This window comes from Anopheles nili, chromosome 3 (genome assembly GCF_943737925.1).
Source record: "Anopheles nili chromosome 3, idAnoNiliSN_F5_01, whole genome shotgun sequence".
In the NCBI taxonomy this organism is placed as follows: domain Eukaryota; kingdom Metazoa; phylum Arthropoda; class Insecta; order Diptera; family Culicidae; genus Anopheles; species Anopheles nili.
Genome location: NC_071292.1, coordinates 3,825,424 through 3,849,000, shown reverse-complemented (window position 1 = coordinate 3,849,000; position 23,577 = coordinate 3,825,424). Strand labels below are relative to the sequence as shown.

Genomic DNA, 23,577 nt, shown 5'->3' with positions numbered 1-23,577 from the left:
AAGGTACACGCAGAGGTGAATGCCTCGACATCCAGAAGGGCCCTTTCGAGGAGGTGGCTCTCATGAGAGAGATATAGAGCGAAGGAGAGAGCTTTCAGTGGCTCGGGAACGGGAAAGCAAAAACCCGTTTGGACCTCTACGATCTATGAGTTATCCGTGACTACACGTATTCGATCGTGCCATTGTGGAGACACCTGCGGGAGTCTGTTGGACTAGAGAATTCGTTCTGCAAATCAGTTCAAATCTGGTCTCAAGCGTATCAAGCATCTTCAGGGCTTGTCTAGGACAGATTCGCATCTATCCTGTGATCGTGCATAGCAACCACAACTTGTGATCGTTTGTGAGCTGGTGGAAACGTGATCCTTTTTGACGGAAAAATCATACACGGAAGATGAATTTTGCCGCGCTACAAGCAACTCCTGTCGATGGTTGGAAAATCGTGCAGACAGGTCGAAATTTAACGAATACTGGCGCACAAAGCAGCAATGCGTGCAAGCTAAAGGTATGCCCAAAGCGGTAGTGGAAAGGTATCATCACAATAGTCGACCCTAATGATCGATCGAATTATCGATAGAAGCGTGCGTTTGCTAATCAGCTGTAATGAACACCCATCATCATGGCAGGAAGTAACCTCCAATGCTTCACGACAGGCGCGTGCATTGTCGGGTGGCACGCGATCGCACCCCCAATCGAGAGATGATCATTTCTGATGAGGACAAGCTTCAGAATTAGTGCTTCCAGTGGTATGGAATGACGCAATCCAAGGGCAACATTCGCCCAATACACGATCGTTTGGAAGATGGTGCTGAAAACGAGTTCTAACACTAGTTCTTTTTTGGCTCTCCGAAAGGTGGTAAAATCATCTTAAACTATGAGCGGTTCTGCGGTGTTATTTGAAGATTCCTCTTAAGTCAGGCATCAGGATAACCGAAGCCGGCTGTGACCTATATTGGCAGAGCACCCGGTCGTGTGGAAATCCCAATTTAAAACGGCATACTGCCGTTATCTAGGCACGTGCAGGAGGTGTCTACCTGAGTGCTGCTTATTTTCTCCACGATTGGCCCAGATTCAGATCAGGTTTTGCGGCGATCCGCCTTTTTCTCGCGACAAGCCGATGCAGCGTGCAATGCTGGTAATCGCTGTGATAATTGCTTGCGGATTTATAATAGTAGCGTTCGCGCAGGTGAGCCATCGAATGGCGGTGAACGAGTCGTCTGATTTACGATCGTCTAATGAAGCTCTCCGCATGCAGGAGACATAGCTGAAACGCGCTTCTCCACCAGAAACTGCCTCGACTAGGGCACGTACATTGCGCACGGTTAGAGCCGCTAAGGTCAGTAGCCGCCCGCTGTGTGGTCGTCTCGTGTTGGGCGTTAATGCAATTTGTTTGGCATTCTATTGGATTATGCTTTGTTTCGAAGGAGAACCCATGAAAATTAGGCCACCTGTTGTGCTGGTTGGAAAAACAAACACAGCGGAGGTGCGTGCAGTGGGCCAGTTTAACATCCTTACCGCGTAAACGATGGAGAGGGTAAATACGATCCAGAGCCTTAGAATGCCGCATGCCTTCATTCGCCATGTACCGGGCCACCTTGGTGTCGAGATGCCGTCCCTTGGTCCAAGTTCAGCGTCATGGCCCCTGAAACGGTGCCGTTGTGTAAGTTGGCAGTGGTTGAGGAATGACGGCGAGTCGCATCTATGGTGCACATTTGGACGTTAAACCAGTTCCCCGTGTCGGTAGCCCTGTTGAACTGCTGGCCCGGAGGTCACTGCTAGTTGCATTAGACCCTAAAGGGGAGTTGAGGTAGACGAATCGTCATCCCGTCAACACCCAACGAATTAAGATTGAGAACAGTTTATGACACCATTATCAGACGCGGATGTCATCGGCATGCAGTGTCGGCGACGGGTGTGTTTCGTAGTCATTTATTTTATTGTTTTGTTGCCACACTCTGCCTTTAAGTATAGACATAATTTTTTGGATCCCCATAATGCACACAATTTACATAATGAAGAGCAAATTAAGGAAAAATCTGATTATTTCAGGCTCTTGAGATACTGCAGCTTGCCGCTTAAATTTCTGTCTTTCTATTACGCCGCGTTATTTAGCCGTTGTAGATATGCAAACAAAATTTACATCAACAACAACTGCCAAACTGGTATCAGATTCTAAAGGATGTAGTAAACACTTCCATTGTAGAACTCGCATTTGCAGACAGTTGCTCTCATCCGTTTTGTAGCCAAACGCTCGTGTCTGTTGCTTGTTAAGATCTCGTTGCTCGTTATCCATTGCGTTGAAAATTAATATTAGCCAAACACTTACGGCAACTTGTTGACGATAGCCACGCAGGCGAGCGTTTGATATGGAACATTCAATTTGTCGCTGTCGACACGTGTAATGATGATCGGTCTTGTTATTGTTCAGTGACTCTTGCAACTCTTCGTACTCGAGGAAGATTTTTGGAATACAAACCTGGTTCTTTAAAGGATTATGATATTGTCAGGATTTGAAATGTTCAGGATGTACCAAACAGTTTTTTTTTCAATCTGATAGTGCTTTGCTTCTTCGAATACAATCCATCTTTGTTGAAGGATGGAACGAATTGTACGAGTAGTATTAATAACGTACGGCGTCCTTGTTATCAACCGGTTATGAAGTTATGCTTCAAATCAAATGTCGACTGTTCGTCCTTCAGAACGTCCAACGCCGTCAGTGGGTTGTCCAAAATTGATCATATGCTTCCGAGCCGCCAATTGGGTGCTAGATGGTAGTGTGTTTGGCATGCTTCATGGGTTCTTGAAGCATATCTGCACGTCTGCAGCGGCCTGCATCGATCGTTGACAGTACGCATGCATTCGTGTGTGGAAGCCAATTTGTCATTGACCGCGAAACCGATGGACCCACCCCGAAGACGCTTCAAATCGAAAGTGGTGGGAAAACGAACTGTTCCGCCGGACCGTTGGCGGCAATCAGTTGACTTTGGTCTTACGGAGCGATCACCACGGCTTTTCCGCCAGCATATATTTTGTTTTAAATTTGTGATCTTTTATCGAATGCAGTTTATCACATCAAAGTGACAAAATGGTACAGCATTTCAGTTATTCTTCTTACAGTAGCAAGTGTCATTTGATTCGTCTATAAAACCTCCTACGCGACAAGTATTACCTTTAAATATAGGGGTGACGAAAAATAAAGCAATGTGGCACAAAAAGGCAGCGCCGAAACCAAAACGCAGCCTAATCAACGCCGCATGTTGCTAATTAGTGCTTATCGGTTCATTTCTGCCGAGTTGGTTTCGTTTCGGTTCAGAAGAAGAAGTCGTAATATAACGCTAAAATGTGATTTCCAAGCAACTCATAAACTAGCCGTCATTTGGCAAAACAATGTTAGGCCATGGCATATGCAGCACTCAATCGGATGTCCTCTTTATGTGGTCTATTTTAGGTGAAGAAACAAATTGTAGCACCGACCCGCCGTCGCTCGGCGTGTCGTCTGTGGAAAGGACCTAGAATCACTTGCAGGATGCCGGAGCCAGAAGGAGTCCTTCATAAGCTGTACCTAGAGCGGGAGCTTCCACCCAAAGTCGCCGAAGTAGCTCGTGTACATGGGGAAGATCCAGACCGAACCAGCCTGTTCATCGAGGAGCTGCGCGACATGATATATGGTAAGAATCGCTATTGATTGCGTATATTCTTTGTCTTGATATTTGGTTTACTTGCTTTTTTAGAAAAAGGTGACTGCGTACCTCACCGAGTTGATGATGATTATTTGATCAAATTTTTACGCGCTCGCTTCTGGAATGTACCCAACGCCTACAATCTGATGGTTCGCTACTACGGTTTTCGAGAGAGCAATCCGGAGTTCTACGACAACGTCGACCCGATGTCCTTGCGATGCCTCGGGGATGATGACATCATTAGCATTTCGCCCTACCGCGATCAGGAGGGACGTCGTGTGATTTTCTTCAAATTCGGCAAATGGCGACCTTCCAAGATTCCGATTGTGGATTTGTTCCGGGCAACCATGCTGCTGCTGGAGGTGGGATCGTTGGAACCCCAGTCTCAGGTGCTGGGAGGTGTGGGCATTATGGACCTGGAGGGTCTAACGCTGAACCATGCCTGGAACCTCACACCCACCGTAGCTCAGAAGATGTTGGCTTTGTTGGCCACCAGCATGCCGCTGCGTACGAGCCAGATTCATATCGTCAACCAGGGTTGGGTGTTCGATACGGCATTCCAGATCTTCAAACCGTTGCTGACGGAGAAGATGCGCCAGCGGTTGTTCTTCCACGGTACGGATAGGGCTTCACTGCATAAGTACGTCGATCCGGAGGCGCTACCGGAACGTTACGGTGGCACGAAACCGGAGTACCCGTACACGTATTGGTTGGAGCATTTGAGTCGGAACGAGCAAGTTGTAGAGGAGCTGCAACAGCTGGGCTACGTATCTGACCCACTGCTGGAGTCCTGATAATCGATGACAGCGGATCGTACTGCAACGATTGGAGAGAATGTTCGTACAAGTTGATGTTGGGATGTCCTGGAGGCTAGGCAGGCTTGGGGAGCACCGGATAGAAGCCAGCATATTAGCTATAATCAGTCAATTAGGAGATCAAACCTATCAGATAGCGTGATATAGATTTTTTTCACGAAAGTACATAGCACATAAGAACATAAAACTGTATTTTTATGGCCACCATCGAATAAATAGTAATACTTTTACTGAAATGAAATTAACATTAGCTATTACTCCTATGTTATTATCCTATCCTGGCTCAGAATTATCCTGTATTCTGATTTAAAATTAAATAGCTAAAAAATGAGGTCATTTTGTAGGAATTATTTGTTAGGTTTTTAAACCAACACATTTTTTGTTCCTGAATTTAATTTACTTATAATATTTTTTTGTCAAATGATCCTACAAATTGACCATTTGTAGATATTTACCCATTGTGTGGATGGACCGAAGAGAACTATATCTGTCCCATTCATAACTGTGTTCTCTCGTTTACTCAAACATAATGCGTTTCTCGCTCTTTTAAACCCCTTTTTACAGTGCGGTGATTATAAGTAAGTCTAGGATCGCTAATCCAAAAAGGCACCGATATTAGGCTTCAAACAAGATTGCAAAAGCGTCCTGCACAATTGATTACTAGTACAAATAATAGTTTTTGCAAAACACCATTATTGGCCCATAGTACAGCAATGCAAAAAAGTCGATCAGCGAGCACCCTGCTGTCTGGTGATGTTCGTTGAACTCCACCTGCGACAGGGCCCTGAAAAGTGCAATCTTCAGCAAAACGCACCCCAAATTGCTCAGACTGGTAAACCCGACTAAAGCTAATGAAGCAAAATGCCTAAAAAGTATATGGAAACTACAAATTTCCAACGAATAGGCGGGAGCGTTCAGAAATGCTACCCAAACGCCAAGAACGATTCCGCAGACGTCAGCAGGTGGATCGCTTACGTTTGCCCATGGAATAAAACCTTCCGGACGCGTGTCGGTTGCCTACATTCGAGCTGCGTCAGTCGATCGGCACAGAAGCGAAGCGGTAGATTTAAAAGTGTGTGCCTTAGGTGTATCGAGTGATAGAGTTAGTGGTAAGTGTGTTTCCAGATTGCCGGAGCAACAGAGTCCGGCCGTAACCGCACCACCGGTGTCCGTTCGTCGCTGCCGGTTGCATTGAAGTCTCTCGTCCCATTCGAACCCTTGCGGGCGCATCAAACGCGCGCCCGCGTTAAGTAGTGGTCCACTTCGCTATCGAGGCTTATCGGGATGAAGAGAGCATTTCGAGCCTACGGCATCGTGGCCTTGGAAATATTCAACGCATCGGCCACGACGGCGAGGTGTTCACCGATCGAAACCCTTCCCTGTGACTGAGACCTGAACGCCGAAAAATGTTTCCCCCCAAAAAGGGACATCCACGAACGATGGAGGCATTCACGGTGGAGCTGTGGGTTTTCTGTTCGGTGCCGGTATTCCGTCAATATAGCGACGGTTTAGGGCGGTAGGGAGTTTTTGAAATCAGCCCCAATCGAGGGAGGCTCGGTGAAAACGGTGGTGCTCCGATCACATCCGTTAATGAGTAGGAAATTATGCAACGGCGCTCCTTCATTTCGATGGTTTCACTTTTCATTGCGTGTGATTATTATTAAGGTGAACTTGCGATTTGTCGGTGGACGGAAGAGTAACTGGCTTTTTGACCCCGCGAAACTACAGCGTGTGTTATATACCCTAAGCCCCAAACTATTGTCCATTCAAGGCCATAACGTGAGTGTTTGGTGTGTCGTGCGTTTGAAGGTGATTTGCAACAAAAATGGAGAAAAAAAACGGAACTTCAACGCCCCGTAGGTGTAGTGGGGTCTGCAGTTTTCATTTTTCTTAGTTTCGTAGTGAAGGGATGTCGAAACGTTCCGAATTGTGTCGCCTTCCAGTACAGTGGGGTTGGATTTGTGGTTGGTGCGTTTGGTTGCGTCGAATGTCCACATTATGCATGGGAATCATGTTCGACGTGCGCTGCCCCGGATGAGCATGCCCACATTCGCCCATCTAGCCTCAAGCTTATTTCTTTAAGTGAACGATTACATAGAGTTTCATATGGTGTCTTCGTTTTATAGTAGCGCTTTTACTGGCTCCTTGGACAGATTAACGTGGTGTGCCTCGTACCAAAGCGCATTGCAGTGAGTTATAATTAAACGTTTTAATGGTTTAAAGCTTACGTAATAGCTTGAGCATCTAACGATCTGACGAGAGTACTTCCAGCAATACTGCTGGGAAATTAACATACATCACGAGCTCGTGAGCATTCCGGCATTTAAAGTACATCTAATATCGACCTAATCCTAGTGAGAATAGCCGCAAGACATTACCAACCCTGTTTGAAGCGCGAGAACGACAAGACAAGTTGTCCTGGCTGGCTGACCTTGCATAAACGAATCCGCGTTGTTCGCGATCGAGCTATTTGCTATTCAGCATTAGTACAACTTTCGCTATCGGTTCGTTTTCTACTTGCTTTGGATGGCGCCTTGAGATTGCATGGGGAACCGTTATGGCTGGTAGGCTAAGTATAGACAAGAAGACTTGAAGTTTGTATGGCAATACAATGATTTTTTGTTCGGAAATCTAGTTTCTCGCGCTCCATGGCAAGCAAGGCAGGGCGTGGAATATAGGCGAAAAAAATCATAGCAAAGTGAGTGTTTCCAGCGGAAGGTGCATATGGAAAAAAAAACTAACCTTGATGGAGAGAATGCTACTCGTCAATCGAAGACAATCACAGCTTTGAGGCTGTATCGTTAGTGACTTTTAGTGAACTAAAAATCAATGCTCTTAACGGGCCGTTTACCTCGATGCATTTAAAGGCAGACTTTGTTTCTTAAGGTGTTAATTGGATGTTTTATGGTGGTTTCGTAGGCTTTACGCTGCATTGGAAGAATGAATCTGTAGTGACCAGTGTTCCGTTACTTCAGACAGTGGTAAACTCTTAGCATCCCTACGTCAAATACATCAGATGAAGAACAAACAGACAGTTTTAATTCTGCAACACTTCAGCAACAGGTTTTACTTCCAGTCAGAGCCCATTTCGAATAGCTCTAGTCGGTTATTAGTTATCAAAACATTTTTCCACCAGCTCTTTATTGCTTTGACCAAACAGATGTTTTGTCTCGGTAAACGACTTTTTCGTGAAGGGCGCATTTGAACAGTCACGGGACCTTATATTCTTTTGATGCCGAACCTTTTACGTCTCAGCATAGTTATTGAACACGCTGTGTCGACGTATTAGTTCTTCAATTTGAATAGGTAACCTGCTACGCCTAGTCAACGGTCGAGCTTCTGATCCGTCTGAACATCACACGTTCCGCGTCAGGTCGCGATGTAATTAACCTTCGACGATATTCAAACCTTCCCGGCATAGATTTCGCTGTCGTAGCAGCAACATTTGAATGCCTTAACATTCACAAGTCAGGCAACCATCAATCGATTCTAAATAACTCGCCCATTCGATGCTGGTCTCAACCTTGCTGTATTTGGAGGATTTTTATCCGACGATACCGCCAGTCAACGGCGATCGGCGATCGGTGCCGCGCGACGTGCCTGGCATTTGAATCGTAAATTACACCGGCATCCAACCGAAACCTTCATCTTCACGTATACTTCCTGTCCCGATTCGCAGCCACACGTGTCGTCACCATCAGTATGCCGGAAATAAAAACGGCAACGAAAAGTGCGCCAACCGGCAAGGAGGAGCCAACCGATGCTACCGACGTTCCAGTGACCCTTTTCGCTGACCAACCCGAACGCATGAGGAAGATCAACGAACTGCGCAAGCTGATCCAAAGTAAGTTCACTGGGTGTGTAGGGTGCTTCTAGGGCTCGTAGTGGCCAACCCTGCCAATGCAGCGTGACATTGAGCGTGCCCGTGCGTGTTAGAAACCTTAAGACTGGACCGCGGATCGAAAACCGGAAAAGCGTGCGTGGTTTTATTCATAAGCCATTCGGATGGCGATCAAAACGTCACGATGGACCCTGTGGCGATAAATGATCCCCCTCTCCGTGGCGTATTCATCGTAATCAAAGCAACCGTCGATCTCCTCGCAGCGGTGCTTCTCTTTTATTCAAGCTCTTTCTTTGTCCAATTCATCGCCTACTTGATTGAGCTTATGGGGTGATATTTTTACTCCAAAGTTACGGATCGTAAGATAACGAAACTCAAATGAAAAGAGCGTGGAAGAGGAAATAGACACGACGTTGCACTGGATGCTCTGCTGGCTGCACGTGCAATAGATGGCTCTTGTGTACTTCCCCTTTCTGTACAATTGAAAAGAAACGTGTTGGCCCTTTACGACAGTTGATTGTAGGCCGAGCGAAAGTAATTTCTATCCGCTACGGCTGCTACCGAGCCAAATGCACTTGCTCGAGGCGAAAGTATCCGGGAAGTGTGCAGAGATCTTCGTTGAACACGAGTTGAGCTAATTTAATGAGTGAGATGAGTGTGAATAAGCTCGCTAATGCAAATTGTTGCTCTTGGTGGCATTGTGCAATGTTACGAAGGAATTGTAATTTACCTCACGACAAAACTACCTCATCTCGCAGCGTTCCTTCATTGCTCATATTAAACGGCTTCCGTTATTACCGTCACCATTATACGTCCCCAGTTGAGGGTTCATGTTCAATTAAGCAGTTAGCAACGTTGCGAGCATCTAGCAGCGTGCAAACTATTAGTTAATAGCTCAATCGTTCGCGCAAATTCCAACACACGTTTCACCGTTTCGAGCTACCATATACCACCCAGAGAGACGGGCCCGATATGGCACGATACTGCTGGAAGTGGCCGTTTAAAACAACACACTTACCGTCAGCTTTGAAGCTGCTCGAGACACTTCTTGCTTGGAGGGGATCTGATGCGGTCACTGTCATGGACTGACGCCCCCGCTTTGAATGGTCACGCTTATGGCAACGGATTGGCTGAAGCGAGCTTGATGAGAAATTCCCTTCCTCTCGTTTAAACGGGGTGGCTGATTAGAGCGCTAAAATAAACAACCGCCGGTAGGGATGAAATGCGTAAGGCCTTGCAGGATGTATGAATTAATGAATATTTTGGTGAATTTTTAATGCGATCGAACGGCATTGAGAGCTTGTTTAGTGGTTATTTCCAGCGCGTACTAAAGCTGGTTTCAAACCACAACAGGAACTCTATCCATCTCAAGGTCACAGTTCTTTGTACGGGTTTGAGATAAACAAATTTGTCCATGTTCGCTGTTTTAGTTGTGCTCTGATAAACGGAATGAAGAAATGTGCCAGCTGAATCAAAATGTTAACTCTACTCGAGTAGTTTATTCGGTTACATCGAAATGAAAATATGTCCGCGAACTTCACCTTGACCTATAGTTGAGAGTCGTGCCGGCGAATTCGACTGATGCGTTAGGATGCGATATCACTCGGTAATTCACATTATCTTTGTGTTTCCTGCGTTTCAGATTACGATGATTGTAACCGAAGGTGTGACGATTTATTCCTGTGCAGGTTCCTCTACTGCTGCGATTGGGATGTCGAGGAGTCGTTTGGACGAATTGTGAAGTTGATCAAGCTGAAGGTGCGTATGTTGACGACTCTTGCGGTTAGATTTAGTGGTTTCTAAAACTCTTCGTAATTGTCTTGTTTCGCACACAGGAAGCGAATCCGGATTGGTTCTTCCACAAACCGATCGCTACCTACAGTGAGTTGCTGCATCGAAACGTCAAGTTCGCACTAGATCGGCGCGATCGTAGAGGACGAAGAGTGTTTGTGACACGACTAGGAGCGATCGATTTCTCCTCCATGGCCGTCACCGACCTGGCCAATCTGGACGACATCTGGTTCGAGCTGATGCTGAACGAGCTGGACACGCTCGAGAACGGTGTCACGTGTCTGATCGACATGAGCGGCTACTCGCTCAAGAGCTTCCGCTTCCTGACGCCGCAGAACATCCGGATCGGCTCGGCGAAGACCGATTTGCTGCCGTTGAAAAACATCGAGTTTCACGTCGTCAACTCGTCCGTGTTCATGAATGCGGCCGTCGCCATCCTCTATCCCATGTTGAGCAAGAAGGTGAAGGAAAGCGTGCGTTTTCACTACTCCAACTGGGAGTCGCTCCATGAGTACATCCCGGCCGATCTGCTGCCACAGGAGTACGGAGGGACAGCTGGAAAGTCATTCGACTTCCAAACCATCCACGGACAGGTGTTGGATAGAGCGAACGCCTTCGACAGACTGCTGACATATGGGACACGTGCGGTGCCGGTCCCTTCTGTGGCGACTTCGTTGGCTTCCAAAGGGAAGAACGCAAAGACGAAAGGAAAGCACAGGGATTCTGATAAAAAGAAATCGACAGTACCAGCGTGTGTTGTCGAGGCGTAGATTCAATTATAGCGTCGAGTCAGATAATATAGTTGATAATATGTAAGTTTTTTTAATAATGATAAGAAATAAAGTGCAAATGGGTATTAACAGCTCGTGATCTTGAATGATTTCTATGGCAGTATCAGACGTGCTCTTATTTTAGCGCGTGGAAATTCTCGGAGACTCATTCCAAGTATCAGATGGGAATACAAACGAGCGACTAGACTGGGATTTCCCATACTTACGATAGGCCCTGTTTAGCAAAGATAGCTGAAAGATAGCACACTCATGTCATCCAATTGACGACTCAATTTGTTCATTCTTTTTCTACAATTTTCAAGTAGTTTTGTCATGGGCAGTGAAGTGAGGATAAATCAAACATAGCATCGATATAAAAGGCAGTCTCAGATTCATTTCAAAAGGTTTTTTGTGTGCACTTAGACATGAAGGTGCTATCAGTCGGTGTTCTCCTCTTTTGCTTCGGCCAGGTACACTATCCGGCAGTAATTCGCAAGGTTTCGTTTATGGCAACGTGTAGTTTCAATTCCAGCTGTACGCCGGTCCGGTAGCGATCCCAGCGGAACGGGCTCTTTCGTTGAACACACGGGGAGAATTCTTCGTTGAGTTCAACAACTTGCTTGATGGCATTGCGAAAGAGGCCCTCGCAAGCCTCTCATCGTTGGAGCAAAGCACGGGTCAGCAGGTGCAATCTGTCGAAGATGCCATCCAGGAACTAGAGAATCTGTACAACGAAAAGGTGCTGAAGGAAATCGAGCGCTACGACGGTGCTCTGGATGAGCTCAGCTCAAAGGTGTCCCCATGTTTCGCTTCCGTCCGAGAAAGCATTCGCGAAATTGTCCAGGGCGCCCGTGGTAAGGCAGGCCAGTGCGCAAAGAATGCATTGGATCAAGTGCGCGGAGTACAGCAAAACATCGAGGCACACATTGGGGCTGGTGTGGAGAAGGTTAAGCAAATTGTGGATATCGGCAAGAAGTGTCTATCGGAGAACTCCTGGATCGTGGATCAAATCAACTGCGCGCTGCAGAATGTAAGCAGATGGGCATGGGGATGCGTTCAGGATGATAGCTAATGCGTAATTTTACAGGCTCCTGTAGCAGTCAGCATCGTGGAGGATATCGTCCGAGACGCAGCAGCTCTCATTAAACAAACCTCCCAGTCGGTTGGAGCATTGGCTAAGGATACCGAACAGTGTCTAGCCGTGGTGGTGCAGGACGCCGTGGAAAACTTCAATGACATGTTGGAACAGGTGGTTGAATGCTTGGGTGAAGTTGACCAAGCTGATGCTGTCGATGCGTTGTCCGGAAATTAGCGCTTTATGGCCGTAAAGCAGTAGCTCCCTAAGTTCCACGTTTAAGTTGATTAGTGAAACATTTGATGCTGTGAAATATATTTTAAATATTCCCAAGATGAGGTTCTGGTATTAATTTTGTTCAGTCGCAAGCCTATAGTTCGTATGCCATAAATGCCATAAAGTGCGCTGTAATAGTGTGACTTTGTGACTATGGGAAAGTGTTATGTGAGCTTGACGTACAAACGAGAGCTATGAAATTCTAGTATAGGCAGTGATGGTCATTTTCAACTACATAATTTTGAAATTCTATTTGATTGGTTAAGGACAACAATTGCCTTTCAGACAGTCATTGACAAACAACTGCGAATCGGGCCAACTGTACCACTCAGCTTAGCTTCGTTTGTCTAAATCAGAACTGCTTAACGCAAACATGCTTTTTTTAGTTTCACGTGACTTTTCTCGCTTGTTCTCGATTGTTTTCATCTGATTGTTGCTCTTCACCTCCAACGCAGTATTGTAGCATTATGAACCAAAAATTGTTTAAAGAGTATAAATAAAACGCCCCTCAACGGTGACAGCTGCTCGGGAGTAACGCACCGGGAAAAACATCTGTTTTCCCCATTTCCTGAGAGGAAAACAGCGAGATTGCAGGTGAGTACCGGACTTGAAGAGAGAACTGAACGCGCCCTATCGACGTGAACACTCTCGGGCGCGCTCAGGAAGCCAGCATGTGTCAGTAGGAACTGAGCAGTCGTCGCGTTTAATTCGTGAAACAGAAGAAACATCCACCCCCAATAGAAAAGGGTGTGAAAAACGAAAAGAACCCTGCTCATTTATCACGCATGCTGGGTGATTACGCGAATTTTGCCGTTTGTGTCAGGGAAACAATTCCAACTGGTCCGTGAGGGTTGTGCCGTGCGCAGAAATAATGCTGGCAGGTTCAAGGACATGACATTTCGGTGAAGATTACGTTAGGTGTGTCCTCAGGTGCCTCAGGTTGCCTTCGTATGGTGGTTGTTCATCTCGATTTCGTTTCACCTACGGGAGAAGAGCACCTTTCGTTGTAACTAAAACACCACATAGCGTAACGTTGTAACGCCAACATCAGGCATGTGCCAAGGCGATAGCTAAGAAAGTACAAACGGAAATTCACAGAAAGCAGCAGCATCCCAATTCGCAACCGGTCCTCCGCACGCGCCATGTAGTTGATGTGATATTTTAATTAATTTTCCTCCACCAACGATCTCGCAGCTCTCGGCTCGCCTCCGCCCGATTGTTACTGGTAAGTATAGGTCTAAGCCTACGTAAATCAATCTCTCAGCTTGATGATGACGGCGTAACATTTTTCACCGGGAGAACAGCGCTTTCAAGAACGAGGCAATAACGAGGCCTGATTTTTTTCACACTGCCCCATGCCATTTTCTTTCCACTCGACGAGAAAAACTAGGCGGGCGTCTGTCTCCACCGAGCTGGTGGTGTTTGTAAAATACATGCCTAGATTTTCCCTCGCACAACTTTCACTTCTGTGGGAGGCTCTCAACTGAGAAACAACTCCGAGTTTCGAACCACGATGAAGATAGTGCCGCCAGACTCATGTTACATATCCCATGGTAGTGTTCAAAAAATTGTAATTAGAGTGTTCTCCGAGAACATTTGATTGGAATTTATGGCTGGGACATCAACATATCCTGCCCTCCCTATTTTCACAACGCATTTGCCTCACAAGTCCGGCTGTTGTATCGATGCCCGGTGGAGTATGCGCCTTGAGAGCGTATCTCAACAAACCCACCGTCCTTAGAACTCTTCAGCAGGACGATGATGAGTGCGGCCCTGCTAAGGATGGCTGGCGGTAGCACGTATCAGGGAAGGATGACGCAAACCAAACACTAGTGCACACATACACGGCAGTATGTGCACGTATGTTGGTGTTGAGCTATCACCACACGAGGTTTGTTTTTGGCGCCACATTGTCTTCGGCCTGACATGGAAGCGACCTTTCTCCGTGTCGGTATGGTTAACTGCTAACGCTTGAAATTGGGCGCTTTGGGAGCTGTCGCGTGACCGCTTCCAATTATCGACTCGGACCAACCGGCACATTCGATAACGTTCAACGGTGTCGCGACCGCTGGGCTCCTGAGCAACAGGATTCGGGGCAAGGATGCATGAATCCGGTCCCGAGGATGATGGCTGTGTATGATTTGCATTGCAAAATAGCCCATGGACTAATGCCGGGCTCAAAGTACTGCTGACGAACGGGGAATCGATTCATTAGTGGCTGGCGTGCTTGGCATACGAAACGGGATCCAGAACCAACGAAACTCTGGGTGGGAATGATAGGCAGTTTCGATGGACCCTTCCCTGGCACCATACGAGCGTTTCGCTTGCGTATTGATTGGACGTTTTCTTGAACCGTTCCGGGCAGGCTGCCATTAATCAGCGGCTTAACGGGGGTTAAAATAAAATCTGAGCAAAGAGTATGCTAGTAGCTACAGCATTCGAGTACAGAATTTCTAGCGAGAGATACTAGAGATTCGGTAAGGTTGAAATTCAAACATTTTTTCTTTATAAAATACAATATAGTGAGATTGAAATGCATGTCAAGAACACGGGTACAATTTCTCAAGCAGAAAAATAAATCGAGGAAGGAAAAACCGACAATATTGATTACTTCGTCGTATGTTTTCACAAGCGCCGCTGTAAAATTATTGTCTTACTGTGGCATTCACACAAAATTGGCCCTCAACTCAATGCCACTTCGATGCACTAAAAGCGCATTATCCGCGCGATGCAATGACTCTGAACGAGCTGCTCCTCTGAAACATGATTGGCGGCATTTCGCAAGCAGGACCGGGACGAAGGTGCAAAACTACGCGCGTTGTCATGTGGCGAAAGAATCGGCGAGAATTGTTTGTTCTAAAAATAATCTTTCCCCGCTTTGTGGCCTCATCTGAGGCGTAGACGCCACTGTTCAGACCCAGGGTAGATCGGCAGGTGGTCTGGGAAGCGTATTGACGATGTTTCTTGCCGGTAAGCCTTTACGGGCGAGTTCGTTCACATCCTGAAGCAAAATGAAAAAAAAAATTAATCACTTGATTGGTAGCATGCATTATCCTTGCCGATGGGTGCGATAAGAAAAGAAACGTTTGAGACAAAACACAAAACAAATTGATCAAATGCAAATGAATGCGAACAGTTTTATATCGCATCACAAATATCGATCTCAATCGGACGAAGCATATCGATTGCACATTAGCCGAGAAATATCGGCTATAGGAAAATAAACAAATCCGTCCCATGTTTATCCGATTCGTCTACACGCCGCGGACGCCCTGGTGGAAAATCCGTTCAGCCATTGGAAGCGATCTTGTTCGAGAAAACGTTTGTGCCGTCCGGGAAGAGATAAAAATACCGATTGACCTGTAAAGAGTACCCGGACAAGCTGGTTAACGTGGACTGTTACGTCCATGCTTATCGAGGAAGGAATTATTTGTGTCTAGTGAGCACGGATGAATCATTGATAACATTCATTTCAAACCAGTCGCTAGGAATCCATCGGTTTCTCTTGGTGTAATCAATGGCATGAATATTACTCTAATGTATCACCACTCCATCTGACCTCGTACAATAATTTTCAATCGTTTTTCCAGCAAATGACGTTCAATAGCAATCAGCAGCTCAAGCACAGTAAAACGAACTGCATCTAAGTCGGATAGAAAATCTGTTACAAAAGGACTCTCTTGTCGACCAAGGGCAGATCCATTACACAGCTTCCTTCTCATTTCGAACCAAGCACCGTTCGAATTCTTTCGAACACGTAACACGGGTGTGCATTGAAACAGCAAAATAAAAAAACAAAGCGAAAAAATGTCCAGCAACGACAGCACGCCGCTGAACAGCCCGCGGAAAATCTTCGGAAAAACCGCCACGCTCGACAATAATGCAATGCTGGAGTATGAGATGAACAAAAATCTAGGTCAGTAGAGAAAATGCACGGCTGATGGGTGCATTGTCGGTGCATATTTCGCATCGCTGTGCATTTGCTGCCTCGAGCGCATACGTTGTGTTTGAGTTCGGTTTTACCTCTTTTCTTTTCTTCCATTTCCCGTACCATAGACGCCAAGTTCCGCGAAAAAGCAGACAAGGAGCTAGGCGAAACGGGTGGTGAGCTGACGTACACGAAAATCCGCCAGCTCCGGCAGCAGCTCAACATCTACAACGAGAACCACCAGAGGGTCCTCGGTTGTCGGCGGGATGATTCGTTTCTGCTGCGGTTTTTACGCGCTAAAAAGTTCGACGTTGAGAAAGCATTCAAAATGGTACGTCAGGCGTGAGAATCTGAGGTGGACAACTGTGGAGCGTGCGTTTAATTGGAACTTTTCTCCGAACGGGATAATTTCAGATGCAAAAGTACTACAAAATGAAAGAGGAGTACCCGGAAATATTCAAGGTGTCCCCACCGTCCGAGATGAAGTTCATGCTAGAGATGCAAATCCAGACGATGTTGCCGAAACAGGACGAACATGGACGACAGATCTACCTGTTTCGAGTGGGTGAGTTCTGGGAAACGGTAACTGCTGCTCTGCAAATTTACTTCAACATCCTTTCATTGCTGCTTTCGTGCAGAGAAATGCGACCCGTACAAGATCCCGGTAGATTACGTGTTTCGCAGTAACGTGTTGGCACTGGAGGACGCCGTTCGGAGCCCGGAGGTCCAGATCGGAGGTTTGGTGGTCCTGCTGGATATGGCTGGTCTCGGGTTTGCTCATGCTCGGTATGTTGCGGATATTGTACGGGGTAGCATCGGGTAGCAATGGACTTCATTAATCAAATGATTCTTCTCCATTCGCTTACTTCGGCAGCTATCTTTCGCCTCATCTAGCGAAGAAGACGGTTGAGGTGGTGCAGGAAGCGTTTCCACTGCGGTTCAAAGCGTTCCACGTGCTTCACGAACCGTTCTATTTCGATGCCATTCTTGCCGTGCTGAAACCATTCCTCAAGGATAAAATTCGACGCAGGGTAAGCAGTGCAAAGAAATCACACGAGCCGACTGTACACTATCGCCATGGTTGTTTTTCTCTTCTCTTTGTAGATACACCTTCATGGAAATAGCCTGAGCTCGCTACATAAGTACGTTTCAAAGGATCTGCTTCCGGTGGAGTATGGAGGCAACCTGGGTCCATTCGATAACACCGAATGGCGCCAGACAATACTGGACAACGAGCAGTACTTCATCGATCTAGAGACGTACAACCATCTCTCGGAGAGTTGCTATCAGCTGGGGACAGCCAATGGGGGTGATGGCGATACAGAGAGCATCGACAGCTTGCAGTTCGGAGACACGGAAACCGAGGATAGCGAGTTTGACGAGGATGATCGGCGTGTCCTGAGCCCGAAAAGGAACGCACGCTCGGTGCAGAACATTGAGGAGATCTTCCTGAAAAACGGCTTCGACGGGATCGGGCCAACTGTAGCCCGGGTGGAGCTGGAGAAGGAGGTAGAAGAGTTGAAGTAGACCGGAAATGGATGTTGTCCTCGTGCTTGTGAGCTTTAAAGTACAACTGATCAGCACGAGCAACGGAACATGGCGGCATCCTAGGATGAAGAAGCCCGTAACGCTTAAAGAGCACCAAAAGTATTATGCTACATGTAATGCGAAACTAGATGAGCCTTCGCGAACCCAAAGCCACCCTTCTGTTCTGCATGCTTTCGTTTTCGAGAGAAGTACCGTCGGGATGACGCAAACAAAACGATCACACAAATAAAAAGACTCAGGCAAATGTCGACAGCAGCTACTGGATTGAGCTTCATGCACGCGTGCAGAGGTTGATGGTACTAGACAGCTAGCTTTACATGTGATAGAGACTAGGGATAGCCAACTGCAAACCTAGAAGCAGCCTGTACGATAAGACATAGAGTTAATTATAGTCAATTTAAAAATGGTTATATATTAAGGTTACCCAGACCATCTAATCACGAATGGAGGGCAATGAAGACATAGTAAAAGTACCTGTCGGCCCCGACTACGAATGGGTGACGTGCTCAGTTTTTGCCTCGGAAAACTTGAATTGACAAAGAGTTTATAATTTGATCAAAAAATGCTCCAACTTGCGCTGCAATGTGAAAGGAAAGTTGCCCGAGGCCGTTGCGAGAGAGTATAAAAAATTTTAAAATTTTGTTCGGGCGTGAGGAAGGAAACTCGTTACACGATAGTCAATTTAGCGTAAGTGCCACTGCTGCAAAAAGTTATTCCATATAGCAAATATCTTCCACTAGGAAACATACACACATTCATACAAAAAATTGTACAACAAGCACAACGTAGCAATACGTTCCACCCGCCCCGTAAACAACTGTTACAAACAATCAAACGATAGCAAGAGTTAGGAAATGCCGTTCATATTTAGCTAGAGCCTGTTTGCTATTTACATTCAGCCCTGATAAACTTACATGGAGCTAGCGAGAACGAAATAGACGAATTCGCAATATTAAATCAAACTCTACTACGACTAGCGATTGTTGATTGACATTTTGGTGTATTATAACAAAATGAAATTGTCCGATGCAAATAAAATTGAACCTATTTTTCCATTCACCACAAACACTCACGATTCCAAAGGGTAGTAGGAATATTACTCCCCTGGTGTTTTTTTTGCAGTAACATAGACGAAAGAGTGGCGTCGGGACAAGTCAAAAAACCCATCCAAAATTCACTCAGCGTAGCTCACTAGAATGAGCTTAGGGTGGAGAAATCTGTTCATTTTCCAGCGGGTATTATGAGAGAGAATTTTCATGTGCTCTGAGGAGCGTGGCGAATAATAATGAGGCGAGAGCAAATAGCTTCCTCACGAGGACGCTGAGAAGTGGTGAGCAGTGAAAGTTGTTTGTATACAATCACGCTTGCCTTTCCTATCCCCCTAGATTCTGCCTTGTTTTCAAGCTCATGCTCGTACAGTACAAAGGATTCCGTATGGTAAACCTACGTACTAATGAACACAAACTGGAAGAGGATTACAATTTTCCTTGCAACATTTACACCATTTCCTTTGATAATCATTCAAATGGCAAAGCTATCGTGTACTGTTCCTTATATTTCGCAAACGCGCGTTAGTCAAACAACGTGTAGGCGAGATCTCAGAGGAACCCAGCAACCATGTGCCCGGTGCTAGGTTACGTCCTTCTCTCGAACTCTCACACAAACGATACGATCTCTGGCTCGCTCTTATCTGGGCGCTCTTGTTGCCGCAGGGAAAACTGCACGAATCGAAGGAAAACTCTCCGTCACTCACTCGCTCGGTCCGTTCAGGGCCACGGCATCGGGCGCCTCCATCGGTCCAGGTGGTGCAGTCAGTCTGTGAGTGAAGTTTGCCATCCTTGGACGTGTCCGCTTGGCGTGTGGCCACTCGACCGCAACGCACAGAGCCGCAGGCTGTTTGGCAGGGTTGCTGAAGTGTGTGTCCTCCATTTTGTGCCACCGTGGGGTGCGACGGGGTCATCAAGAGTCAAGCAGTGAGTGTGTACGAGCGTGTGCGTGTGTATGTTTGAGGAATTGACGTTTTTTTAGTTGTCAGTTCCGCGGTTCTCCCAGTCAGCAGTGTGCGGGTTATACCCATCGATCCTGTCACTCAACCACCGTGGATACGCGTTTCTCTAAAGAACAGCAGTCGGCCGCGACGACGAGGGCGTGCGTTATCAGACCAACAGCCCAGGCGAAGTTCATGTTATCGCTGTTCCACTAAACGCTGCCCTTGTACAGCTCGCGGTGTGGGTGTCTGGGAGCGTGCCCAGTGTATGTGCGTGTGCGTTGTGTTTGCTGAAGTGTTGGTGCTTTAGAAAAGGATTTCAGGCCGTAGGGTGAACCGTGGTCCGAAGCCCAGTCGAGCCCGCGACAAGCGTCGCTGGGGGAAATAATTTATTCCACCTTCTCTCAGCGCGAGTGCTTCATTTTAGCTCGGAATCGGAGCAGTCTTACCCGACCCGTAGGTTCGTTGGTGTGCAATTATAGTTTTCGTGCATCGATTTGTTGGTTGCGGAAACGTTTGCCTCACAAGAAATCCGCCTCGCAAGCCCAGGGATGGATGGTACTATTTCGCGCTGGGGCTCGCGTAAGAAAGCAACAGTAAAAGAAAAGCGACGACGTTACGTAATCTGATTCTTATCATTTCGCATCCTCCCACAGCAGGTACGCTTGGCGCGTGCCAAGAAACACTTCCGTTCGTTTGTCTTGAGATTTACTCGCAGATGCGTGCTGCAATCGTCAGCCCTTGAAGCCTTGTCAAAAATGTTCTTTCTTCTTCAAATGTCTTTATCCAGTGAGCTGGAGGTTGTGTCGAAGATGAGTGCTCTGCTGGAGTGTTTTGCAAGAGAAAATGAACGTGTTAAAACCCTCCGGGATAAGTAAAAACAAACAAACCTCACGCTCGAAGTGAGAAGGCAGAAGAAGTGAAATTAAATTCCAGCACGTCTGGCGGGTTGGCTGTGCAGGCGGCATATTTGAAGGTGGCTGCGGCTGACCCTTTAGGGTGGCGGGCTGGTGACACTGGAGACGTGGGACCGTGGTGCGATGAAAATAGATGCTGTCGGAAGGGATACGTTTTGGGCAGGTTGATAAAAGAGATAAAATCGATCCATTGATGATGCCTTTGCTTACCTTCGCGTACACCCAAACAAGCAGTCAGGGATGGCAGTACCAGCTTCAATGGTGATATTAGTTACCTCTTGGGATCGTATCGCTTTGTACGAGTTGAAGCACGGTTTCTTAGAAATGATAGAATCGGAATAGACGAGATGGAACACAACGAGCGTAGTAGAAATTTAATCCAGCCCCAACAGGCAGAGAGGCTATTTAGGCCGTCAAAAAAACGGATCGAATGCCACGCTTACTTTTGAACTCAAGACATAGCCTACTTCAATAGTACGCCAAACGAGCCGTGAATAATTCCAACCATTTCCCACTGCGAAACCCGACGAACGCTAAGGGTCGATTTTTTTTGCACCTTCCGTTCTGTTTCCCGCGGCTGGTGCGGAAGTTATGGAATTTTATTTGCCGCAATCCCGCTGCGACCGAAGGTCCTGCTATTGTCCAACAGACCCGTCTAGGGGTTTTGATCACCGTTTATAGGCTCGCTCTCTTGGGTGCGGGCTGCGAATCGCCCATCGTTGGCGTGTTGTGCCGCGGGGTACGATTAACGGGAAATTATTGTTTCCCAACTTGCCGGTGGCAATGGAGTTTCCATGACCTGCCTATCCGGTATGCGAACGGCAAAAAAAATGAACAGGCACGGGTATGGCAGGACGATGCGTTCCATGAAAAAGGCATTAAATGCTTCAAGGAGCAAGCGAATGAATGGTCATATTCATCACTTTCCGGATCTGGCTTCAGTAGGGCATCCTGTCGGATGGTTGAGCTTTTGCTTGGGTGATACTATAAACGGTTTACAATGTCATTAAGTGTCGTAAAATAGAAATAAATTTGGTCGCATGTCATTAATTTCCAGGGAAACCCCCGAGAGGCGTTTATTAATTTATTTTTATATATCTTGGAAAAGAACGTTCTTTTTTAAGTACTAGTGTAGTTAATTGTGGCAAGGGTAAATATTTATATCAACCAAATAAGGTCGGATTAAATAAAATATTATTTGATATTCAATATTACACATTTAAAAGGATGGATTGAATACCATAGCTTTCTTTGGAAAATGAATTCTGTAAAATAAAGTATCTGTTATTTTAAACCGATATGATCGAAACCCAAAGAAAAACGAGCTTTTCTGGTTTGCGAAAGCAGCCATGAAAAACACTGCCCTTTCACTGCGTTTTTTTTTTCAGAGTATCCATTACGCTCCAATAAATAACGGACTGTTTATTCAATCTATTCAAGCGATATTCACTGGCAGTATTTCCTTTTCAACAACGTCCTGAGCCTCAGAAGTGCACATCCAATCACGTTTCTGCAATATCCAACCACTAATATCGATCTGAAGCCCAAAATCTACCCGAGGCGAGGAAAAAAATCGCTGCCCGATGCTTCCATTGCAAGGACGCAGGCAAATAACGTCCACGCTATCCACGGGGAAAGCCAATATGTCAATATGTATGTATCCATTCGTTCGATTACGATTTCGTTCGTTCCCAAGGGAGATTAAAGGCATGCAGAAAGGCCAACCTTTGTCCGAGATCCGCATGTGGCGAATGCCCCAAAGGAAGGGCGAGAGCAGGAACGATGCAAGCGGGTTAATACTTTACCCCCATTGGAGAGTGTGTGGGTAAAGTATTTTGCCTGCTAAAATATTCATCTCGGCGACAGGAATGTGGCTGCCTGAGCCCATCTCCATACGGGAGGGTCATGGAAATGGGTTGTGATTTATGACAAACATTTTCCACGACGTTGATCGTAATTCAATTATAACGAATTCGCCGAGAACGCTTCCGTTAGCTTTTTCGTTGCATTAACTAAAACACGTTGTGAATATTTTATTTAAAGCAAGTTCTGTTCCGTGAATCCATCAAGATAAGCGGTATGCGAAAGGAAAGTTTGATTAAAATGAGTGCTTACACGCATTCGAAACATCACAAACGTGGAAAAAGGTGAAAACCTTTCGAAGCAGGATTGATAATTTCATTACCATCAAGGCAGACTATGTTTTGGAAAACTTTTCCCATCCCTTTTACCTCCCTTGCGGAAGCAAATCTTTTGCCAAAGTTTGATTCCAATCAAAGCCAACATAAATTTACCGAAAGTTTTCAAAACCATCCCCTGGGTAAGCCCGGTTCGATCAGCCTAAAAGCACAGACACATGTATCGCGAGCCCCAAAAAAACCTTTCATCTATTTATCTTTGGCTCACAACTTTCAAAAAAAAGCCCGAGGAAACGAAAGGACGAAAGCAACGCTCTTGTCTTGATTGCCATCTTGTTAGCAATAAATTCGCCAACTCATACGGAAACTCCGTTGAAACGGTTCGTCCAGTGGTGTGGTGGGAAAAAAGTTTCCACTCGGACAAACAAACTGATAGCAAGTCAGCCAAGCGTTGGGAGAAGTAGTTTTGCATATAACTCTACTATCCACCAGCCTGGCAACACTCTTGATGGGCTAAGGGCAAACTAAGTTACGCCTAATGTCACCGTGCTTCCGGTACCTTAGCGTACGCGGTTCTCTCGGAATAAAATCATGCACTGCAGCACCAACTTCATTTCCATTCAAACTCATTTCCTCCCAGCCATGCTGAAGAGAACTCGCCGGCCCAGAGGCAAGTAAGAAGTATGCAAATGTAATAAGTCGCGACAGCTAACGACCGCCACTTTGTGTGCTGAAGAAATGCTTGATTATTGAGTGTGAATTGCATTTTACAAATTACTCATGCAAAGCACTTGCACTTTAAATTCCTGCAAGA

The 23,577-nt window shown here is 46.2% G+C and overlaps 4 protein-coding genes across 4 annotated transcripts; all 4 read left to right on the top strand.

Annotated features, from left to right (window-relative positions):
- The first annotated feature begins 3,487 nt into the window (after window positions 1–3,487).
- Window positions 3,488–4,738, top strand: LOC128723716 (alpha-tocopherol transfer protein-like). Its single transcript, XM_053817482.1, has 2 exons — window positions 3,488–3,665; window positions 3,729–4,738. Exons 1-2 carry the CDS (start codon window positions 3,524–3,526, stop codon window positions 4,469–4,471), a joined length of 885 nt encoding a protein of 294 aa, XP_053673457.1. The 5' UTR covers window positions 3,488–3,523; the 3' UTR covers window positions 4,472–4,738.
- Window positions 4,739–5,529: 791 nt separating this feature from the next.
- LOC128723619 (clavesin-2) lies at window positions 5,530–10,978 on the top strand. The gene is made up of 4 exons (XM_053817376.1): window positions 5,530–5,601; window positions 8,172–8,336; window positions 9,976–10,091; window positions 10,169–10,978. Exons 2-4 carry the CDS (start codon window positions 8,195–8,197, stop codon window positions 10,892–10,894), a joined length of 984 nt encoding a protein of 327 aa, XP_053673351.1. The 5' UTR covers window positions 5,530–5,601; window positions 8,172–8,194; the 3' UTR covers window positions 10,895–10,978.
- Window positions 10,979–11,310: 332 nt separating this feature from the next.
- Window positions 11,311–12,307, top strand: LOC128725247 (uncharacterized). The gene is made up of 3 exons (XM_053818975.1): window positions 11,311–11,364; window positions 11,427–11,924; window positions 11,982–12,307. Exons 1-3 carry the CDS (start codon window positions 11,320–11,322, stop codon window positions 12,204–12,206), a joined length of 768 nt encoding a protein of 255 aa, XP_053674950.1. The 5' UTR covers window positions 11,311–11,319; the 3' UTR covers window positions 12,207–12,307.
- A 3,676-nt stretch (window positions 12,308–15,983) lies between these two features.
- On the top strand, window positions 15,984–18,760 carry LOC128723605 (alpha-tocopherol transfer protein-like). Its single transcript, XM_053817363.1, has 6 exons — window positions 15,984–16,161; window positions 16,302–16,504; window positions 16,588–16,738; window positions 16,812–16,959; window positions 17,048–17,204; window positions 17,278–18,760. Exons 1-6 carry the CDS (start codon window positions 16,053–16,055, stop codon window positions 17,698–17,700), a joined length of 1,191 nt encoding a protein of 396 aa, XP_053673338.1. The 5' UTR covers window positions 15,984–16,052; the 3' UTR covers window positions 17,701–18,760.
- Window positions 18,761–23,577: the final 4,817 nt, after the last annotated feature.